General features: G+C 39.1%; 3 protein-coding genes across 3 annotated transcripts; 2 read left to right on the top strand and 1 right to left on the bottom strand.

The window, feature by feature from the left end:
* The first annotated feature begins 123 nt into the window (after window positions 1-123).
* On the top strand, window positions 124-5,669 carry LOC134673440 (conserved oligomeric Golgi complex subunit 2). Its single transcript, XM_063531428.1, has 6 exons — window positions 124-332; window positions 421-648; window positions 829-1,675; window positions 2,169-2,374; window positions 3,745-4,184; window positions 5,376-5,669. The coding sequence occupies exons 1-6, from the start codon at window positions 255-257 to the stop codon at window positions 5,647-5,649; spliced, it is 2,073 nt and encodes a 690-aa protein (XP_063387498.1). The 5' UTR covers window positions 124-254; the 3' UTR covers window positions 5,650-5,669.
* A 196-nt stretch (window positions 5,670-5,865) lies between these two features.
* On the bottom strand, window positions 5,866-8,045 carry LOC134673300 (DNA polymerase iota). Its single transcript, XM_063531262.1, has 2 exons — window positions 7,876-8,045; window positions 5,866-7,785 (listed from the first exon to the last, which is right to left on the bottom strand). Exons 1-2 carry the CDS (start codon window positions 7,884-7,886, stop codon window positions 5,973-5,975), a joined length of 1,824 nt encoding a protein of 607 aa, XP_063387332.1. The 5' UTR covers window positions 7,887-8,045; the 3' UTR covers window positions 5,866-5,972.
* Window positions 8,046-8,576: 531 nt separating this feature from the next.
* On the top strand, window positions 8,577-18,302 carry LOC134673301 (protein phosphatase 1 regulatory subunit 21). The gene is made up of 8 exons (XM_063531263.1): window positions 8,577-8,773; window positions 8,840-9,034; window positions 9,311-9,445; window positions 10,831-11,061; window positions 11,144-11,227; window positions 12,238-12,564; window positions 13,267-13,362; window positions 13,798-18,302. The coding sequence occupies exons 1-8, from the start codon at window positions 8,708-8,710 to the stop codon at window positions 13,939-13,941; spliced, it is 1,278 nt and encodes a 425-aa protein (XP_063387333.1). The 5' UTR covers window positions 8,577-8,707; the 3' UTR covers window positions 13,942-18,302.
* The last annotated feature ends 98 nt before the right edge of the window (window positions 18,303-18,400 follow it).

The following is an 18,400-nucleotide window of genomic DNA, read 5'->3' as shown; positions in this document are numbered from 1 at the left end:
CGTTTAGTAGTTTATGAGTTTATAGCGAACATACTAACAGGCAGACGGGGAAGAGAAATATCAAGAAACTACTGCCGACGGTGAAAAAGCTGTCTCGAACACCTCTGTCAATTGACGTGTGATGTGTCAGACTTACGTCAGTAGTGTCAAAATGATCGCCGAAGAAAGCGATCTAAATAGATAATTAAAACATTTTCCAATGATTCCTCTCAATCGTAGTGCCTTTTTAAACATAATGCCAGCAAACTAATAATATGGAGAACGACACTGCGGGGTTTACCCTGCCCCCTGCGCCGGGGGGTTTGTGCTTCGATCGAAACGATTTCGTCAAGGTACTCTTACTTTTTAATCGGTAATAAATTCCACTAGAATGATAATAGTGTTATGATTGTGTCTGGAATTTGTTTGGGATTGTTTCAGACAAATTTTTCCGTGGATAACTTCCTCGCGGACCACCAGAATGTCTCTTCTCTGGAGACTATGCGAGATGATTTGGGCGCTTATTTAAAGGTGCTAAGGCTGGCGATGATAGAGTTAATTAACAAGGACTACGCTAATTTCGTCAATTTGTCGGCGACGCTCATCGGTTTCGACAAAGCCATCACGAAAATTCAGACGCCTCTGACGCAACTCAATGGGGAAGTTTTGGTAGGGATATTGCCTTATCTTAATTGAATTCAGCACGCCATGACGATAAATTAGTAATTAGCAATGTTGTATATGTACTGTATAAAATTCAAAAAGTTTAATTAACATAGTGCTATATTTTGGGTAATTTAAACATTGACATTCTTCAACAAATCTAAATTTTATTTTATAAATTTTCAGGGTGTAAAACAATGCCTAGATGATGCCATGAAAGAGTTATCAATGTGGCTCAACCAAAGACATGGTCTACAGAAGAAAAAACAACTCTTAAGATACTACAGTCAAACTATCAACAGTTTGTCCACCTTGGATAATATTTTACAAGATTTTCCCAATAAGAAAAATCATGAACAGATAGCATTAGCTGACCGAGCAGCTATGCAGTACAACCAATTGAAATTTACCATCTCCAAATGTGACAGTTTAATCAAATCCGATCAGAAAACACAATTCAACAATATTGGAGAAAAACTAATACAACATTTAAATGATCTTTTATTCCAATTCTGGAATGATAGTGATGAAAATAACATGCTTAAAGCATTATTAACACTGGCATCTTTAGGTAGAGTTACAGAAACAGAAATGCTCGTAAGAAAGCAGGCCATAGCTCCTTTACTGCAGGACATTATAAGTGAGCCAGCGCTACAACGGAGCAAAGACGGTCTCCAAGGAGTTTACGAAAGAATTCTAGCTTTACTAGATACAAAACTTAAGCTTCTACACTCTGTAATGGAACATTCCAAGATGTCTTTCCTCGTTAAGCAGTATAGATTCTTAGTCAATTGTTTTTGGTGCGAGGTGGAGAGTCGGCTGGAAGTTAATTTGGCTTCTATATTTGCGCCTGGCAACCCCAAGATATTCTACAGGAGGTATAATGAGAGTGTTCAGTTTGTGAGGAAGCTGGAGAAGTACTGCGGAGACCAGGACATGGTGCGGCTGCTGCATAAGACAGCGGAGTATAAGAGCTTTCAGAAGAGATGGAACTTGCCTGTGTACTTTCAGATAAGGTTTCAAGAGATTGCAGGTAACTTTAAGTGTTTTTGAGTGACCGATATATTTTCACAGATTACTACTAATCCCAATAAGACCTAGCTTCCCCTATGGGTTAGAACGGTGGTGGGCAAACTTTCTTCATGGGGGGCCAGAAAGTTTAGGAAATTTAAGTGGAGGGCCAGAAGTTGTAGCCCAAATTTATTTTGAGTTGCGATAATTGTGGGCCAAAGCCATATACTAATTATTTCATAGGACCGGCGGCGGGCTGGATAAAATCCATTGGCGGGCCGTACTTTGCCCACCACTGGGTTAGAAGGTCAGAATCTAGTGCTTACTTGTGCTGATTCTTAAAATTAGGTTGCTGAGAGCCCTAGCAAGTCCTTGCAAAAATCTGGTACAAAACTAGGGAAATAATAATGATGTTTTTTTTTATAAAAACAAAACAAACAAAAATTATAATGTTTATGTTACTTATATTAGACAAGCTTCTTGGAATAGTCATTAAATGAACCTTTTATTATCAGGTGGTTTTGAAGCAACTCTACAAAGTACCCCAACGAAACAAGACCAAGATGGTCTGGTGCTAAAAGAGACCTCCAGCTGCTGGATCGCCCTGCAGCAGTGCTGGTCGGACGGGGTCTACATTGAGGCCCTAGCCCACAAGTTCTGGAAGCTCTCGCTGCAGCTGCTGGCTCGATATTCCACTTGGTGCTGTACCATCTGTACCCAGGTTAGACATGTTTCATTTAACTCTCTTTATTGAGTAACTATGCAATAAAAATTAAATAATAACGGTCATTGTATAGACCTTTGTCTACGTCCCTAGATTACCTATTATATAATTTGAAGGATATTGTTTGATCAAGTAGAAGTTCCGTAGCCAAATGGCAAAAAACGGAACCCTTATAGATTCGTCATGTCTGTCTGTCTGTCTGTCCGTCCGTATGTCACACCACTTTTTTAGATACCACCGCGGCAGTAGATGACTACTAGGGACCATCCATTAATTACGTCACACGAATTTCTAGTTTTTTTTACCCCTCCCCCCTCCTTGTCACACTTGGTCACATTTTGCAAATCCCACCCCACCTGGTGTGACGTCACATTTTAGGCAATTTTGTTTTCAACGAAATCAGCGAATAAAATAATATAAATTAATTTTCGGTTACTGATGAATAGTGATGAAGTTAAAGTGACATCACAATGTTTGTGACTCCCCTCTCCCCCATGTCACAACATGTCACATTTTCTTGACCCCCTCCCACCCCCTAAACGTGTGACGTTATTAATGGATGACCCCCTACTACAAAAAGGATAATTTTCTCTTAGTCTCCATCTGCATTATAATTAAATTAATTATTCATGCTTAGAATCGTAATGGTCAGACCGGCTCGTATTCATTCGAATTTCGCGAATTGCCCATAAGGGATCATCCATTAATTACGTCACACGAATTTCTAGGTTTTTTTACCCCTCCCCCCGCTCCTTGTCACACTTGGTCACATTTGCAAATCCCTCCCCACCTGGTGTGACGTCACATTTTAGGCAATTTTGTTTTCAACGAAATCGGCAATACTAACTCGGCATTATAGTTTAATAAAAAAATATTTTTGGTAAAAGAAATATTAGTAATTTTATAACACAAAACCAATTAGGAACGAAAATTACCTACTTCCAAAACCCCATTATTGTACAGCGAATGCGGGCATTTTTCTCTGTCACCCCATGTACAGCGAATAAAAAAATATAAATTAATTTTCGGTTACTGATGAATAGTGATGAAGTTAAAGTGACGTCACAATGTTTTTGACTCCCCCCTCCCCCATGTCACAACATGTCACATTTTCTTGACCCCCTCCCGCCCCCTAAACGTGTGAATTAATTAATGGATGGCCCCTAAGGCCGAAGATGATGGTCTTATTTTTTGGCGCGTTACCTTGCCTCGTTTTTCGATTATTAATATAAGTACGGGCACAGGTAATGTGCTCAAACGAATATGTTGCACTTCTTTACACGGTGTTCATTCCTTTGGCTTTGACAAGACAACAGACTACTCTAGTTGGTGCAGTGCAAAAGTTCAATTTGACATTTTTGTTACAGAAAACTGCAAAATTAGAACCCACAAGTGTAAATAGGACCCTAATAGACAACAGTATTAGCATCTACGTGGACACGCAAACGCTCCTTCGAAGGCTACCCCAGTTCCTGCAGTCCGTCGAACCAAAACTACCTTGCCAGAACAAAGACCTACTTCGACAGACCTTGAAAACCACAGAGGAGACCCTCCAAGGCACGAGACACAAGATAAAAGAATCGATAGTCAACGAAATGTTCGATTATTTCAACATTCAGTTGAAGCAAGTTAGCGATATACCGCGTCTGTATAGGAAAACGAATAGGAGCGTGCCTACGAAACCTTGCACGTATATAGATGTGGTCAGCAGAGAGGTTCACCAGTTCAATGAGAACGGCAGGAAGCGATTAGATAACGCGTTTATGCAGGAGATATTCGAGGCGCTTTTCAATGTTATGACGGAGTCGTAAGTATTCCAGTGTTATAGGTACATTGTTACTGTGTCATTCCGTAAAAAGTATCTTGGCATTTTTATTAGGGTGCACTTTATTACGTTTTATACAAAGTCGGTGCACAGAATAAATAATAGTACTAGGTACAGGAGATTCACTCTCTAACAAAACGCGTCTGTTAATATCAGGACAGGGCTATAACCGCGAAAATCGAAGTTCGCACATTGCGGGCATTTTTCTCTGTCACTCTAATTACGCCTTCATTGGAGTAAAAGAGAAAGATCCCCGCAATTTGCGAATTTCGGTTTTGGCGGTAGCGCCTCAGATATGGCCGCTAGGTGGCGACAACGCCACGCGCGGCTTATGGCTAGCCACCAAAATTGGTGTGGAACGGATGTACTTGTACCTGCAAAGCGACAAAATCGCGGAGTTAGCCACGCCTGGTCGGTGTCAAACAAATGTACGGCCCGCCAAATACCACCACTTTCCCACAGCCCTTCGCCACCATCTACCTACACCTGACGCAAACAATTTCAGATGTGTCAATGTCACATGTGCGTTGCAGACCCTTTAGAAACCTTGTAAACTCCTTTTTCGAAGATCCTCATATCTGCTGTAGCCAGCCCACAATTTATAAATTGGTCATAATTGTCATAAATGTTCAATAATTCTGGTTTTCAAAGTTACTGAAAGGGAATTTCCTTCACGAAGTGCCCACATCTAGTTCTGTTATAAGTGGCGTAAGTGCCGTTCGCTGAAAAGTTAATTTGTTTATTTGTGAAGGTTTTCCTCGACTAGACGTTAAATATTACTTAGAATTACTATGTTAATGAATTACTCAGAGTAAGGAAGAATTGACGTCATGTGACTCATTTATTAGGTTATGAAAGACTGTCTAGTTTTGACAAGCCAATTCGTTATATAGTAACTGTTAGTAAAAAGATTAGCCCCAGACTCGAATCCCATAAGAGCATATCATTTTGTCATGAGCATGACACAAATTTCCTTTTTATTTACGTAGTATGGTTATTACCTATGTATGTATAGATGTCGCAATTTAGAAATAGTTGAATGGAACGAAGGCGCTGTATGTATGTATGAATGGAACGAATGATGAATCAAAGGAATTACGTACACAAATAAAAATATTTCATACATATAGTCCCTAAATACACATTATTAACGTGACAATTACATTTTTTCAGATATTACAAGTACGTAGAAGATGTCCTCACATCTGTTCAGAAAACAGAAGAGTCCCTAAGAAGACTGAAGCAAATACGCGAGAAGACTGCTCAACAGAGCAGCGATAGTTCTGGCCCCACTGATGGGGAGAAAATCCGCCTTCAACTTAGTGTGGATGTAGTGTCCTACGGAGCCCTAGCGAGGGCAATGCAGGTGGACGTCAACGCAATGCAAAAGTATAAAGAACTTAACTCTATGGTCACGGAAGCTGTAAAAAGTATAGATATTAAATGATATGCACATTTATACGCTAATCGTAGATTTTCATTTCATAACCCTTATAGCAGAAAGATAAATTGAAATGCGTTTATTAGTAAGGTTTGGAATGGGATGAATAAATAAAAAATGAAATATAGGAATTCTAAATAGATGCTGATCTAATAATTTCATATTTATCTTTATGCTTTTGATTCATTTTAGATTAAAGGAAGTGAGGAAGAAAACTATTGCTTTTAACATAAACATGTATTTGATCAGAATAAAATTGTATGATTTGAAAAAATAGAAACCATTCACTTATCACTTAAAATTATTAACAAGATAAAATCTTACTAATACTATTTGTGTGGAACAAAATATGTTAAGATTGTGTTCGGTTTAGCTTTGTTCATTGTTCGGGGGCTACTCCGCGCCACACCGGAGCCCGAGGGGTTCTTCCACATAGCCTTCAGCTCCTGCTGCATCTCGTACGGCAGCGCACTGAACACCTCCTTGTCTACGTCGCTGGGACAGTTATCACAGCCTCCTTCTGCAACATCTTTCATAGTATCTGAGTTGTCAGACATATTGTCTTTAGCTGGACTCGCTCTAGGAGTTAAGGATCTATCTCGAGAATTCAGTCTGAGCTCTGAAACTTTCTCTAACTCTTTAGAGTTCAGTCGTAACTCTCCCACTTTCAGCTTGCTTGGTGATGCTACGTCCCCTTTAGATAAACATCTTTTTTTTGCTATCCAATTCACTTTTTTGGGCTTCTTAGGCGAGGGTTCCACTTCCGCGTCAGACAAGTCAGTTGTTGTGCTGCTGCTTGGAGAGGGAGCGGAATAGTCCATGGATGAGACCGAGGTGTCACAGTCATTTTGCAAGTTCAGTACAGACTGGACGGATATGTCATTCATAAGGTAGTTGACTATGGAACTCCTTCCTGTCATGCGTTCCTGGAACTTGGTAAATGCCAGCCCTACTAATGTCAAATGGAATGGTTTGGACAAGTCAATGAGTTTGTTAAATAATCTCATAATGATACTTAAGAGTTTCTGCTGCCCTGCTGGAGTGACGGATAATGTGCCATTGGATATTGTGAAGATGGATGGTGAGATCTGACACTGTCTGGATTCCCGGTGACTGCTAAGTCTCTTGGCATCCTTTTTCCGCAGAGTCACTCGGAGCGAGACAGGAATGCGTCCATCCTCCCTAACTAGCACCAGGAGTCTCTGGAGCAGAGCAGAAAATTTTTCTTCCACCTCACTCTTAACACTAACAGTCTTGAAACTGTCCTCCAACCCTATGCTCTGGGGCTTTCCGGACTGCTTCACTGGAGTATTGTCATTCCCTAAACTTAGGCTCTTCAATCTGACAGCCATGTCACTGTTAAAATGCTTCTTTAGAAACTCTAAAGGTACTCCCTGTAAGTCCGCCACTGTAATAATTTTCTGTGTCACAAGTGCTTCTGAAGTCTTTGAACCTATGCTTGGAATGGACCGCACACTAGGCAGTGAGGACATGAAGCCCTCTGCATGTTCTGGGAACATGGTGGTCTGGTCATTAGGCTTGTGAAGTGGACAGATTAGCTTTGCCAACAGTTTGTTATGTGCAATACCCGCACAAGTTGTGAAACCTAATTCATTGTATATCCTCTGTCTCATTTCATTTGCTATTTGTGATGCTAATTTCAGTCTCATGTGGCACCCGCAGGCGCACTCCGTCGTCGGCTCTTCGTATACGTGTCCAGGCACAGTTATATTGTTCACATCTGCACTTTTTAACTTGTCTTGTACTAACTTTGTGACATCTATAAAGTTTTCGTCCATGCCCAATTTTTCGACGGGACATTTCCAACTGGATAACAGTTCGAATATTTTGTTAGAAGCTGCCCTGTAATTCGTGAGATCTTCTCCGTTGACCAGCTTGATGTCGGGACACACCTTGAGCGCCTCGTTGACGAGCATGCACTTGTGCACGCCGCAGCGGCGCGCCTCGTAGTTGCTCGTGATCACGAAGTTCTTCTGTTGCACCCCGAGCGGCACCGACCGCAGTTCCGGACAGCGCAGCATCTCTACTTGAGCGTAAAAACAGTCGATGTCGATGTGTATAATTGTACGCGGGTGCTCGTGCTCGCCCTCGGTGTAACTGGAACTGCTGCAATCCATGATTCTGTGGAGTAACAAGTAGTTTAGTCATAATTTGCATTGTTCCCGACTTAGTAGTACCTGTTGCAATGTAGTTCATTCGACAATGACTAACCTGTCGTCCATGACTTTTACATTGAAAGATGCTGTATATTTTGGAGTATATAAATATCAAAAATTGTTCCGAAATTATTGTTTTTCTTTCATAAAATACTAAATATTGATATTTCCAATGAGACAGTCACGACACATCAACAGACGCAGTGTTGTCAATATAAAATAACACCATTTGGGCCGTTTGTGAATTTTACGATTTCCCCCGTATATTAATCAGAGTTTTAAAATTCAATTTTAGTTATTTAAAAGCCAGTATAATTTGTATTAAACTTTGTACCTTATATGTATAGTCAATTAGTTAATTGCCGGAGCAAATGCATCATGCGTTGATCATGCGTAAATTATGCGTAAATACTTCAATTTTATTGGATGAATGATATACACACGCTTTTATTTAACCATACCTTCAAAATACCTTTGTAATGACATGGTAATGATGGTAATGACATGACATAAATAGTGATGTGCAATATCAAAAAGAATACATTACAAATTATTCGATAGTAGGCTATGAAATAAACTGTTAGTTGTTTAATTTTGTAGTTCTTGCATTAATTAAAGCAGTTTTATAGCTGAATTTGTATAAAAGAACCAGGTTTTATTACTTAGTTCGTAGCTTATTACAGTTTAATTAAGCTCACCAAAAGAATCGATTTCACAAAACGATGATTAATACTCGCCAGCGCCACTTTGTTATGTCAAATTTGCGTATGTTGTGTCTTGTCATTTCTTTCACAAGAAAGTGGGTGTTTTAACAACATTTTGTTAAGCAACTACGCTGTTTAATCATTTGTTAAATAGTAATGTCTGCATCTACGTGAAATACAGCCATGGAGGGGTTACCTACGGGTGACATCCAGGCTAAATACCAAAAGTTGGCAACGGAATATTCAAAGGTACAGGTGTTCTTACATGCGAGGCACTGTAGTCGGCAATTTGTAAATCTGTTGTTTCCGTTACAGTTGCGAGTTCACGTTAAAGTGTTAAAGAAGGGCGTGCTAGATGAGCAAGCGAAGTCTAACGAGTTGAGAGAGAGTTTGAAGGAGAAGGAGAAAGCACTGAGGAAAGGGGAGTTGGAGATAGATTCACTCACGTTTAGGAATCAGCAGCTAACGCGGCGCGTGTCTGTGTTGCAAGATGAGCTCGAGCTGTTACAGGTCAGTTGGCAGAAGACTCATTCAAGGCCGAACATGTTAATCAAATTTAAATAATCTATTAAAATGAATGCAAACAAGCATACAAGCAGATGGAGTAGATAGTTAAATTGTCAATGCAAGCACATCTGTTCTTCTTATTATAAGCAATTGTTATTAAAATGCATTTGTTCAGCATGTCAAACTATTTGTATTATATTCACAATTATTTTTTTTTGTGTCAAGAAAATTGTACCTATTAGAATTATACAGAAATATTCAGATTGTTGTCATTTATAGAGTAAATCTACAAAGAAGGCAAAGAGTAAAGATGACAAGCCTGCTGCAACCAGCAGTGCCCCACCGCTGGACACCGGTATACTTCAGGAAGAGCTCCAGAAGAAGATCATGGAGAATGCGCAGTATGCTTCACAGGTAGCTGGAACATTCACTTACTTAACAGTTCCCTTTTGGTGAAGCGGATGGTGGATGCCCTGATTTTTTAACTGAATACAAGTACTTCAGAAGCGGTATCATGGTCACATTTTCATCACCTGTAATGCCATGTGTCACTTTCGGACTTACGTATTTGTTTGAACGTGACAAATGATAAGAGCCGACCAGCTTAGCCTTACAGCTCATGATTTGACACTATGTCTTATCCTTACACAATCCTATTAATTTCTGTTTAACCCAGTGATTGACTGGTAGGAGAATGTTTAAGGCATTAAGTCCGCCTTTTGTAGTTTCTACTTAGTAATAGTAATAGTAATATTACTACTATTACTATTACTAGTTACTACTTATTCTTGTGCAATAAAGTTAAAAAAATCCGTAATCAAAGCATGTTGAGTGAATATAACTTAATAATAAGTGAGTAAACTGTTTAAAATAATTTTACCCAATTCCATCAAAATATAAAAAAAAAATGTTTACAGTTATTTTTGTGATCTTGATAGTTTCATTCTACAGCTAGATTACATTATAAATTCAGAAATAAAGTAAATAGTTTATTGCAGAGACCCCACTGCAAATGTTTGTTTTTGTTAATTCTACTGAATTATACAAGATTTACAGGAATATGGTTGAACTTGGATTGAATGAATACCATACGCCGCTTATCTTTAATGTTATAAAGTGAATCATTCCACATTATCATTAGTGTAAATATAATTTTAGTTATGATTGCCCCTTCATAAATTTTAAGATAAGCTTCATATGAGATAATATTTTCACATCACAATTTTAAATAACTTATTCAGTAGGTGCATAGTTATGATTAGAGACCCACCTAATGATAATTGAAATGATGTTTTTATATCAGTAAGGGTTTATTAAGCTGTTTGTCTTATGTACACTGACCAATTGTTTTAATTTACACACTGATATAAAATATATGGGGTTCCTTTTAGGTACCTTACCTAATCTTGAGTACATATGTCCCACAATCTGAAAATTGTTTTGCTTCTGATAGTGATTAGTAACTACTAACTACTACTATGTATTTATTTTTATTTTGTTTGCATTATTGTTTATCTGATTATAAATCCTATCTTATAGATGTAAAGTCTTCAATTCTGCGCAATGGCGTGAGCCATTAACAAGATCTTATTAATTAATAAGTTAATTTACTTATTAGATAATTAATTCTGGGTTGAAAGCATTTTCTTTATTTACTGAATAAACGTCTTTAGCCGGCCGTGGTGACGCGCGCGACGCGCGAGGCACGTCTACACTGGCCATTTTGTGCGTGAGGAAATTGCCTCGCGTGTATGCTCGCTCTGTGTGGACCCGGCTACTAAATTATTTGTAATTTCTAGCTTTCAGACAAAGTATTCGAGCTGTCCCAGCTCAAAGCGGCCCTGGACGACTACCAGCGCCACCTGAGCGAGAGCGACAACCGGTACAAGTGCGAAGTGGCCAAGCTGCGGCACAGGAACCAGGAGCTTCAGTTCGCGTTGGAGGAGGCGCAGAGAGCGAGCGGCACGCCGAACAGACAGCCCAGCCAGCCAAGCTGTAACGGGGACTTGCTGTCGGAGGGTGGCAGCTTGGTAAAACAATTACATAGTCATACGAATGGTTTATAAGTTTGTTAAATGAATTTAATGATTATATCATTATTTTGTTTTATAGATCGGCAGCGAAGACGCGCTTAGCTCCGTGGACGAGCTCAACGCCGTGGAGCAGATCAGTGCGAAGGCGCATGCTACCGAACAGGTGAGCTTCATTCACCTACTAATTTTGTTCACCACAATCACAAAATAAATAATAGTACTCGGTACACTCACTCTCTAACAAAACGCGTCTGTTACGATCAGCACAGATTTGGCCGCTATGAGGATGGAAGTCGGGAGGTGTATTGATACAACCAGATTCTAAATAAGACTACATTTTATTCATAAAAAAAATAAATGAAATGAAAATAAAGATCATCGATTATATAGCATTGAAATACACGTACATAAGCATCTATAGTTCTATACACTACACCGCTAGGTGGCGACAGCGCCACGCGCGGCTTATGACTTCCCAAAATTGGGGTGGAACGGATGTACTTTTAGCTACCTGTAGCAAAGCAACGAAATCGCTGAGTGAGCCACGCCTGCCACAATGCCAACTAATCATTTCTATTACCTACACTCTTGCGCGGATCCACGGTGCGAGTGAATGCCTGTTGAAAAATAATATGAGCAACGCTGGCGCGGACGCGTGTGACGGATTTTAGCCGCGATGGCAACCGCGGGGTCCGCAGGCGTGCACCCGTGTGAGACAGCGGAGGCACACAGTCCTACCTAAGGAATTGAAACCTTTTGCAGTTGGAACAAAGTCGCATTTCATTAGTTTTGATCGCTTTCAAAACAAAGAAAAACATTTCAATTGTAAACAAAGCTAAAACTTGCTACGATATTTTGAACTACTTGACGTGTTTTATTATTATCTTTTTCAACAAGCAAGATAGAGTTAGTAAACACTATAAATTGACTAAAAGTAGTATTTATCTTGTTGCAGTACTTGCAGTAAGGTTTAAAATGACATTAAAAATAATAAATAGTTTAAATGACAGAACTTGACACCCATATAAGTAGATCTCAATTATTTTGTCAAAGAGTCAACAATGACACATATTCTTAAAATTGAACTATGCTCTCATTTGACATTTATGTTTTTGTTGGCATTTATTCTACACACATTTATTTAATTTAATAACATAATCTAAACTTTAACAGGAAAACCAAAAACTCCGCATGGAATACGAGCTCCTGCAAATGGAAAACGAAAGCCTAAAACTCGAAATTAGCAAACATGTATCAGCATCCCAAAGACGGAGAGGGGACGGCCATGATTCCGGAGACTTTAACTTTTACTCTGCGACCTCAGTGGACGGAGAAGGCAGGGTCACCGGGCTACTTGGCAGTATGGAAGTGCCCTTCCTACTTGGACATGAGATACAGACGAGGGAGGATAGGATGAAGACGTACTTTAGGAATAAGATTAGCGAACTGAAAGTTGAGAATGAGCAGTTGAAGAGTAAGACTGAACATTATGTGAAAGAGGTTAGTTTTTTTAATGATAATTTATATGTGGTCTGAAGATTAATCGCTCTAAGTATCGTCGTTATCTATTACGCTTGTAAATCCCTCGATGATGATGACTCGGCCCGGCCATGATAATTGTGTTACTAGTTCGTTTTTTTGCATTAGAAAAAAAGCAAACAATCTTGATGTGTCTTTTAATTGAAAAACACGTTTTAAAAATAAGTCACGGCAAATATGTAACAATTATGAATCTAATACTTCTTCTTCTTCCTCGCGTTATCCCGGCATTTTGCCACGGCTCACATAGGAGCCTGGGGTCCGTTTGACAACTAATCCCATGATTTGACGTAGGCACTAGTTTTTTTTTTTAATTTTTTTATGAATCTGATACGATCATTTATATTTTTCTGCTTTCATAAGTAATAGTTACTGATTTTTAAGGAGCATTTTTCAATTAAAAGACCATGTCAAGATGGCTTACCTTCTTTCTAATGCTAAAAAAAACGAACTACAATCAAATTTTTTGTTTTTGGTATGAGCTATGGTTAAAATTTAGAAAAATGTATCGACATCGTTTACTTTGTTATGTCCACACAAAACAAGCTGGTTTTCCCGAACGTTTATGATCCAAACAGACTTACTTCCCTCGCCGATTTATATCACACTCGGCCGGCAAATACTTCTTTGCATTTGTGGTAACGTACTATTATTTGTTGACAGTGTGAGATGCTGAGGACGAGGTTCGAGGAGATGGAGCGAGACAGAGAGACGGACGCGCGCACCATAGAAGACAAACATAAAACTATTAGTAGATTGGTAAGTTTAATATTAAGAAAAAATAAATCTGTTGTTACTATTGACGTGCTAGAATTTTCATATCCAAAAACATCACACACACGCCAACATCATTAGTACGGGCTAACAAATGGGTCGAAGTCTATCCGCAAGGGCCCCCGAAAACAATAAGATAAGATAAGACGGGCTAACAAATATCAACTTAACTTGAAAGTTACTTTGACGACGTATGCCTTCGCCATAATACCCTGTTATAATCTTTTTTGCCGTATTGCGTTCAAAGGCCAAGCACTAAATGCTCATATAGACATTGTAAAAACTCTCGATACATTCCCGATTGATCAATGCAATGTAACGAAACTCGCATACATTTTTCGTTGTTCTTATTATTTTTTAGTTAAATAGCTTCGTGATTGCTTCTGTGCTCACAGTCAACATAAAATTGTGTTATCTCAGGAGGAGGAGCTACATTCCACGTCCCACAACTACGAAGAGCAGATGTCCGTTCTGACGGAGCACGTGGCCGGCCTCAACGAGCAGCTCGCGCGCCAGCATGACCAGATCGACCAGCTGAAACACCAGATGAGCAGGAGGAAATAGACCTTTCCGGGACCGTCCTGGGACCGTTTCGGGACCGTCCTGAACCCTTCCTAGGATGATATTAGGATCCTAACGACACTTCCCAAATTTTTGAAATATCCCGAGACAGTTTTTCCACAACTACGAAGAAAAGATGTCCGTTCTGACGGAGCATGTGGCCGGCCTCAACGAGCAGCTCGCGCGCCAGCACGACCAGATCGACCAGCTCAAGCACCAGATGAGTAGGAGGAAATGGACCTTTCCGGGACCGTCCTGGGACCATTTCGGGACCGTCCTGAACCCTTCCTAGGATTATATTAGGATCTTAACGGGACTTTTTCCGAGGTATCTTAGAAATATCCCGAATATCCCGACACAGTTTTGTAATCTTGTCGGGACCGTTTAAGAAACCCTCCCGGGAGCATCTTGGAACCTCTCTGGGAGCTCCTCAGGACTATACAGAAAGTTTCACGGGACTTGCCGCGATACCTTTCGATTTTTCTTTTTTCGGAATCATCTTTGAAATATCCCGAGACAGTCTTGTAACCTTGTCGGGACTGGTTAAGAATCCTTCCCGGGACCATACTGAAACCTTCATGGGACTTGGGAATTTGCCGGCAGTCCTAAGGCCTTCCTGGGACCGTTATAGAATAGACTATCGTGGGATCAGAACTTTCTCGTGACCATCTCGGGACTGTCCGATCGGGCAAGGCACGCTATCCGCGAGACGTGACGCATCTGTTTGTTAACTTCACGTTAACAAGAAATTTGAAGCAGAATTGGCTGAGATGTCAGTTGACTAGAAAAAAAGAAGTGACTTGGGCAAGGTAAGCTGTTCAATGATGATAGAAATAGGAAAGACTGGTTAGTTATGTCGTACCATAGGCATTGGATACTTATGGCTCCCTGTAAGTTAAAGGCACCTGCAAATATATAACAGCGGCCAAGGTTCCACAACTATTTGACCCCTGTATAGTCAAGATGTTAAAGTGTATGTTGAGATATTTTTGAGAAACTTGGCCACTGCAATATATTTAAACTTTTGAACGCCAAACGGCGCATCCATTTGCCGTGCTCCTGACGCCACGGGGGTAAAATTTAGTTTTGTGAATAAATAATGCCTACCTAAAAGTGGGGTGTTTTTCAGTAGATTTAGGTACATCAAAAAACGATCGACGTCAAATGCCGTCTTTGGCGTCGTTGTCACGATTTTGCGTTGACGTCAATTGCCGTCTGTGGCGTTCAAAACGTTAAAAGCGACTGTAGGTGGATAGAGATAGCTTGAAGTTGCTGGTCAACATTTGAAAGGTATGTCAATAAATAGGGCTCTTGTTAAGTCGTGTTCAGAATAATCTAGGCTTCAAGGGCATAGAAAGAAAGGGAAATAGGTGTTTTATGATATGATAAACACGCGGTAGATTTCATTTGACTGTTTTTTAAGTTTACGCTTATTTTCTACTGTTCATTGTCAAATAAATTTATACTAACCTTTTCGACGCCGCGTCAAACACAAAAGCTGACTTTCAGACGCCACGTCACCGAAGTGTCGAAACTGAAGTTGGATATGTATATGAACGTAGGTCGATGTTGCTCTGTGGTCTGTGACTGAATAATCTGTCTTTGGCGTTGGACCTACAGTGCGGATATATCAGTCATTGGCGTCCAAAAGGTTAAGCGATTCGATCTACAAATTTATTAGGTACCGTCAACGCCGAAGTAAATCATTCGCTCTTTTCGGTTAGACTTGCGAACTAGAAAGAGACTTAAGAGACGAATGCTTTATCTTGGCGATTTACATTACCATACTGCGGTTCAGTAGGTAATAATGACAATATTTTACCTTTTTTGCTCTTATTCAATAGTGTTCGAAAAAGATAGATGGGTACATATAATATTATTGTCATTTTTACAACATGTTGTAGTAAAATGTCCAAAACTTTGTAATAATCATGTATACATTATATAAGTATAACGTAATATATATAAGACATGTATAAATGTAAAAAAAATGTTATAATGAAGTTGAAGTTTATTGTAAAAATATGAGATTGTCTTAAATAATTCGTGGCCCAAAGATGTACGAAATTGGACTTTATTTTCAACTCTATGTGATCTATTTTATCTTGTTAAATTATACTTGTTCTCAATTATGTAATTATGTTGTATGCTTTGCTTATATATATAAATAAAGTCGATATGAAACTCAATCTATTGTCGACTTGCTTCAGATAAAAATATAGTGTAAGTAGTCAAAAAATTTGCCGGATTTCGTCATCACTCTTGCAGTCATGTTTTTATAAAATACGTTTACATACTGTTTCAATACCGGTTACAACATTTTGTCTTTAGGCGCTTGTGGAAATACTTGTGGTTTTCCATCAGAGAAAGGGTCCTTATGGGCATTTTCATTTTAACTTTTAATTTAACCCGTCGAACCCCATAATACAACAAATTGATGCGGAGCAATTTGACTTATATCGATTTGTAGTAACACACGTCTGATACTGAGTCGCTACGACCCAAATTGTCTTAGTATCACACGGGTTAAAGCGCGTCTTAACTCGTGTTTCAGTAACGTCACAGAATAAATAATAGTCCTAGGTACAGAAGACTCACTCTCTAACAAAACGCGTCTGTTACGATCAGCACAGATATGGCCGCTAGGTGGCGACAGCGCCACGCGCGGCTTATGGCAAACCCCAAAATTGGGGTCGAACGGATGGACTTTTAGCTAATACCTGTAGCAAAGCGTCGAAATCGCGGAGTGAGCCACGCCTGGTAACGTCTAACCGTCACATTCCTGACCAAATGTATGGGGTTTGACATTGGTTTGACATTGACCGTCAGTTTTGTGGCGATTGCTAACCAGCCGTTAATGGTACACAGTTACTCAGTCCTCTGGGCACAGAATAAATAATAGCACTACCGTACAGAAAGGACACTTCCTACTGAGCCGATGTTTGACAGGGATTCAGGGACGAATCAAGCTATCCCTTTAGGTACTGTGGTTGTGCACGTAAAAGGAAGTCAAGTGGTGCCAACCCTAATACATAATTGCTCGGAGCAATGCTGAGCCGAGTTTGCCCGAAGTCAGGAGTTCCCCCCACTACTCTGGGCCTAATTCGTGTCAGTCTGCTAGGTATTCGTTCAATAGGAATAAGATTATGAAAGCTTTTCATTCAAAGATATTTGAAAGATAATTATGACTGTACTTTATATTTTTCTTAATTTTTGAGTATTCAGAAGAAGCAACACCTTTAAAATGTTAATCTGATAGGTGAGTTGCAGTTCAAAAGATTTTTATTAATTTGTATCCAACCATCTAGGCAAATAAGTTATTCATCTCTTTCAGTTTTAAAACGTTTGACAGAGATAGATTAATGATAATGCCTAATAATAGCAGTCACTTTAATTAAAAGGATTGTATTTGTATTTCCTTTATCCTATTTAGCTTAACATCAATAATTTTGATGGAAGTCATTTGTAAACTTAATTGTATTTATTAAGACTAGTGACGATTTATATAATAAAGACTGCTATTCTCCATAACAAGTCGCCTTCCGAGTGTATCTTGACTAGAATAAATATGGCGACGTTCTAAAGTAAGGACGCTAATCACAAAGAATTTCGTACATTACCCCCCGTTTTTCTATCTCTATCGTACGCGCATATTTATATTGCTATCTCATCGATGATGCCGGCGGTCAATGCCACGACGCACGGTACGAGCGGGATAGCAATATAATTATGCACTTGCGAGAGATCGGAAATAGAGGGCAATGTAAATTATTCATGCTTAGCGTCCTTACTTTAGAAGGTCGCCAAATTTATTCTAGTCTAGAAATTCACTAGATGGCGCAATGTACCATGGTCCTAATATTGGTGACGGAACCCTTTTGGAAAGCGAAATATTTGACGGAACCCCAAACTAAAAATTTTCGTTCGTCACTGTGGACCAGATATACCTATAGAAGTGCTGGTTTTTTTTTTCTTATTATTACAAGTATTTTCGCGGAACCCCAACAGAAGCTTTACGGAACCCTAGGGTTCCGCGGAACACACTTTGAGAATGGCTGATCTAGATAAACTGAATTTAGAGTTAATAGGAATGAAAACTATTATTGGAGACTAGGAGGCATTATTATATCATCGCTAAGAGATTTTTCAACAAATACGTTATATGTATAAATATTATGTATAAAATGTAACGTAAGAATAATTCGGTCCCTCAATACCTAATAAAGTATAAATGTGATGAAATTTTATTACTGTAAGTAATTATTTATTACATTATGTGTATAAAAGGGTATATATACTGTTTACACTGTATTTATGTTATATTGTAAGTATAATGAAATAACGATTAAATAGTTTTGAACAAAGTGTGTTTTTATATCGAATTAGTTAGGTATAGCTGTAAATAAATTATTTATGTATCACTTTATAATTCAGCGGTTTGATGGTATGGTGGAATACATAA

This window comes from Cydia fagiglandana, chromosome 18, assembly GCF_963556715.1.
Source record: "Cydia fagiglandana chromosome 18, ilCydFagi1.1, whole genome shotgun sequence".
Classification (NCBI taxonomy): Eukaryota; Metazoa; Arthropoda; class Insecta; order Lepidoptera; family Tortricidae; genus Cydia; species Cydia fagiglandana.
Note: the sequence above shows the minus strand (reverse complement) of the source record. Positions and strands in the feature narration are given on the sequence as shown.